The sequence below is a fragment of the Styela clava genome, chromosome 3 (genome assembly GCF_964204865.1).
Source record: "Styela clava chromosome 3, kaStyClav1.hap1.2, whole genome shotgun sequence".
Taxonomy (NCBI): domain Eukaryota; kingdom Metazoa; phylum Chordata; class Ascidiacea; order Stolidobranchia; family Styelidae; genus Styela; species Styela clava.
In genome coordinates this window covers 20,629,790-20,633,451 of record NC_135252.1, presented here as the reverse complement: position 1 = coordinate 20,633,451, position 3,662 = coordinate 20,629,790, and the positions used below count along the sequence as shown (strand labels likewise).

The 3,662-nt window shown below is 35.2% G+C and overlaps 1 protein-coding gene across 1 annotated transcript; it reads right to left on the bottom strand.

The window, feature by feature from the left end:
- Positions 1 to 2,642, bottom strand: LOC120342267 (rRNA-processing protein FCF1 homolog). Its single transcript, XM_039411033.2, has 3 exons — positions 2,472 to 2,642; positions 1,158 to 1,379; positions 1 to 854 (listed from the first exon to the last, which is right to left on the bottom strand). Exons 1-3 carry the CDS (start codon positions 2,472 to 2,474, stop codon positions 462 to 464), a joined length of 618 nt encoding a protein of 205 aa, XP_039266967.2. The 5' UTR covers positions 2,475 to 2,642; the 3' UTR covers positions 1 to 461.
- Positions 2,643 to 3,662: the final 1,020 nt, after the last annotated feature.

Below are 3,662 nucleotides of genomic sequence, written 5' to 3'. Positions count from 1 at the left end.
TCTGGATCTCATGATTGAAACAATTTTTATTAGCTCAAAAAAATGCCCAGCTGAGCGAGATTGAGGATGGCCATAACCAATTCAATATCAAATATATATTCAATTGACATGTACAATTTCAGAAGTTGAACAAAGACTATTGTTTGTATGACTAAGATGCCAACCGCACATGGCAGCTTTTCAAATACTAATATTCATTTCCATATCAAACATAAAGTGAAATTAATTTCAAATATATTCGACTTGTTTGATATCTCCAAGTGATATTATTCTATCATCTGGAAATATTGTCTTCTTTATTAGTATAATGCCAGGGCATCATCTATTCAATGTTAGTGTGTCTGCTGGTTCATGGGAGCAAAATAATTCCTTACAGCCTGTGATTTCCTTGAACTAGTTGCCTTAGCAATCGATAAGTCCATTATCCAAACAACACAAAGAAAAACTATTATAAATCAGTTTTATTGATCAGTTTTTGGTGCTCCAAACACATCAGGCATTCTCTCTATAGTATATTTATGTTGGCTGATATACATTATAGGAACTCCGGGAATTTTTCTGATTCGCCTTTTAAGATCTCTATCACAAGTAGCGACAATATAACACTTATGCTGTGTGACTCTTTGCACCAAACAATCATCAGCATAAGTCCCTTTATGTAGACAAGGCAAGCGTTCAAATCTTGGGTCTTTTGCTATTCTTAGAGCTACTCTGTATTTTGGGCCGAGTTTTTCAAGTTCTGCTGTCACACAGTCTGTGATATATGGTGTGCATTTTGCATACAAACAGTCCATCATTGACCGCATTATATCCAACTTATTTTTGATGGAAAAGTTGATGAAATTTGTATCCACCTGAAAAAATGAGTTGTATTTAGTATATACTGTTATTAACCTGTTATACATTCAATAAGAATAAATACATTTTTGGCTAACTATGCAAAGAAATATTGCGTGATACAATTCCAAATGCCAAAACTTTTGGAGACATTAGGATAAAAATAGTGCAAATTACCATTATCCAAATTACGCTCAGAATTTGGTTGAGAAATTTGTTTTTATCATTTAGGAAGTAGGATATTATAGCATAAATACTCTGTTGACAATTCATTTATAACGAAGACAAAAACTAAATTAGAACACAATACATATACTTACCAAGACATGATAAGGAGGTCCCAGATGTTCGTTATACTTAAAAAACATTGCAGATGAATGTTGTGGAACATGTCTCTCAATTATTCCACCTTTCTTTAATAATTCTCTCCTCTTCTTTTCCTCTGTGTTTGTTTTTTGTCGTTTATCTTTTGATATTCGACTGTCTTTCAAATTGAGCATTCGCTTCATCTCAGCAAATTTTCTGCAGCGTTTGTTTTTCCCCTGCAAACCAATTTCACGATAAATTTAGCTGATGGTATGGAATGGTACACTCGAGTCCTTGGTTAATTTCAGAATTTAGGATTAATACTGTAATATGGCCGCACGGCATCCGTACAAATGACAAAAGTACCAAGGTATGGTTCGCCATTAAACTTCCAGTCTATACCAGGATGTAGATAACTCAGCCTAGATCAGAAGACCTCCCTAGTGGAAGTGGTGACTCTTCTACGTCCCATAGGCCGGGGCAACGGCCCATCGAATTGGGCTTCGGCCCATCAAGTTGTGTAAAGGGACTATTCACTTGGCCAACACAGACAGTCCCCAGGTCCCCGAACTCATATTATTGTAATAGAACTACAATGTGGAAAATTTGAACGAAATTTTGTCCTAACCCTATCCTGGTACACATACCACAGGAGTTTTCTTTTTCTGTAGCTTGGTATTTTGCTTTATTTTTATATAAAGGCTTACCATATTGTAAGAAGGTTTTGTTTGCTCTCTTGATTTCATAATCAGTTTTTATTTATTTTTTTACCAATCATTTTATTGTTATGCTGATTATGGAGTCAAAATAAACTTATAATTATTATACTAAGAAAAAATTTTTGTGGCATCCCACGATTTTTTTTTTGGTACAAATATTGACAATTTTGTAAAAAATTGAAAATTTTGGTAAGATAATTGAATTTTTCCTGATGGGGCCGCGGCCCATAGCTTGATGGGCCATGTGGCCCAATTAGATGGGCCGTGGCCCCGGCTCATGGGCCGTAGAGAAGTCACCACCACTGTAGGACCTCCAAGAAGCCAAATTCAGGAAAAAAACTAGAAAAGGGTTTACAGGTTTAATGTTATACCGGTACCAAGTGCTGTACCGGTATCGTAACAAGCGCTTGAGCACACTCAGACAAGTTGAAAAACACATGATAATCTACCATACAGCCATAAGCGAATAAATTCATAAGGAGCATACATTCGGACAATGAAATAAAATACAAGTTTGCCACATGATACTGGATCAATACCGGTACCTAACTAACATAAGTTACCGTACGCCACAAAAGACCAAGAATTAAATATGAAAATGAAACTTACCATTTTCGATTATATCCTCGAATTAAAATGTTCTGCAGCGGCTATTTTTGATGAAACAAAAACTACGCCACAGACAACAGACCAAACGTTTATTCCGAATGCTGATTGACAGGTACGGTGATATCTTGATAGTACAATCATATTAGTTGCTGCCACAACGGGTGGCGCTCAAATGCCACGTGTGGCAGACCACAAAATAGATACATAAAGTAGTCAAATCTAAATGATTGATGCAAATCTATATTTTTCAGTTATTTTGAATAAAGACGTGTTATTTATAAGTAAATGGATATCGGTTTTCATATACATTTTGTATATTTGAAAATCTCGTATTTCTTCAATTTGTAATTTTGTTTTTAATAAATGAAAATATAAGACATCCCTCTAAAATAAACCCTAGTGTTATTTTTGGGAAAAAACACAAGACCCAGCCCTATTTTCGGAGAAACACGGTATAACATAAGAAACAGTTAGATTTATCAAGTAAATTATTTTTGTATTAGATATCAATAACCTCCTGTGTCAAACAGCGAATACCTGTAGGCTTGGTCAAAGACGTCGCATGACATTGTGTTGAAATGTATCCTTGATGTATTTTAAAGTCCCAGACTCACAAAATTCTGTGTAGCCTACTCCTGTACTAGTATATTGCATTACGGAATCAACCTAATGTTTTCTACTTTTTGCACTATTCAATCATGGACTTATGACTTTCGGGTTTTTGATTAAATATCTTGTTCTGATACGATGATCAAAATATATTAAATTCAAAGAAATAGGTACAAATAGATGATTTTTACAATACATGTTAATTTCTAATATTATTTTTATTGCAGCATGTTTAGATCAGGAGTGTACACTCTACAGCCCGCGGGCCAAATGCGTCCCACAATGAAAAAAATGTGAGGCCAGCGGAAAGGTTGCAATTTCGAATGATGTGAGCCTGCGAAACAAGTTTTTAATTCAGTATAATCTGGTACTTGCGAGTGCGCTACAAAGCCTATACACAAATTTAATTTATTGTCTTTACCCATGGCGTTAAATGCCCTAACATCTAGCTTGTGCGAAGCGAACAACGTAAGATAAATAGCCAAACGTTTTGTGCCTGCTTCTACTAGAAAGCCTATGTTAAATTTCATGCGCATATTCTCTGTCCAAATATCGGGTTCAGTTCGAAAAATAGGAAGGAAT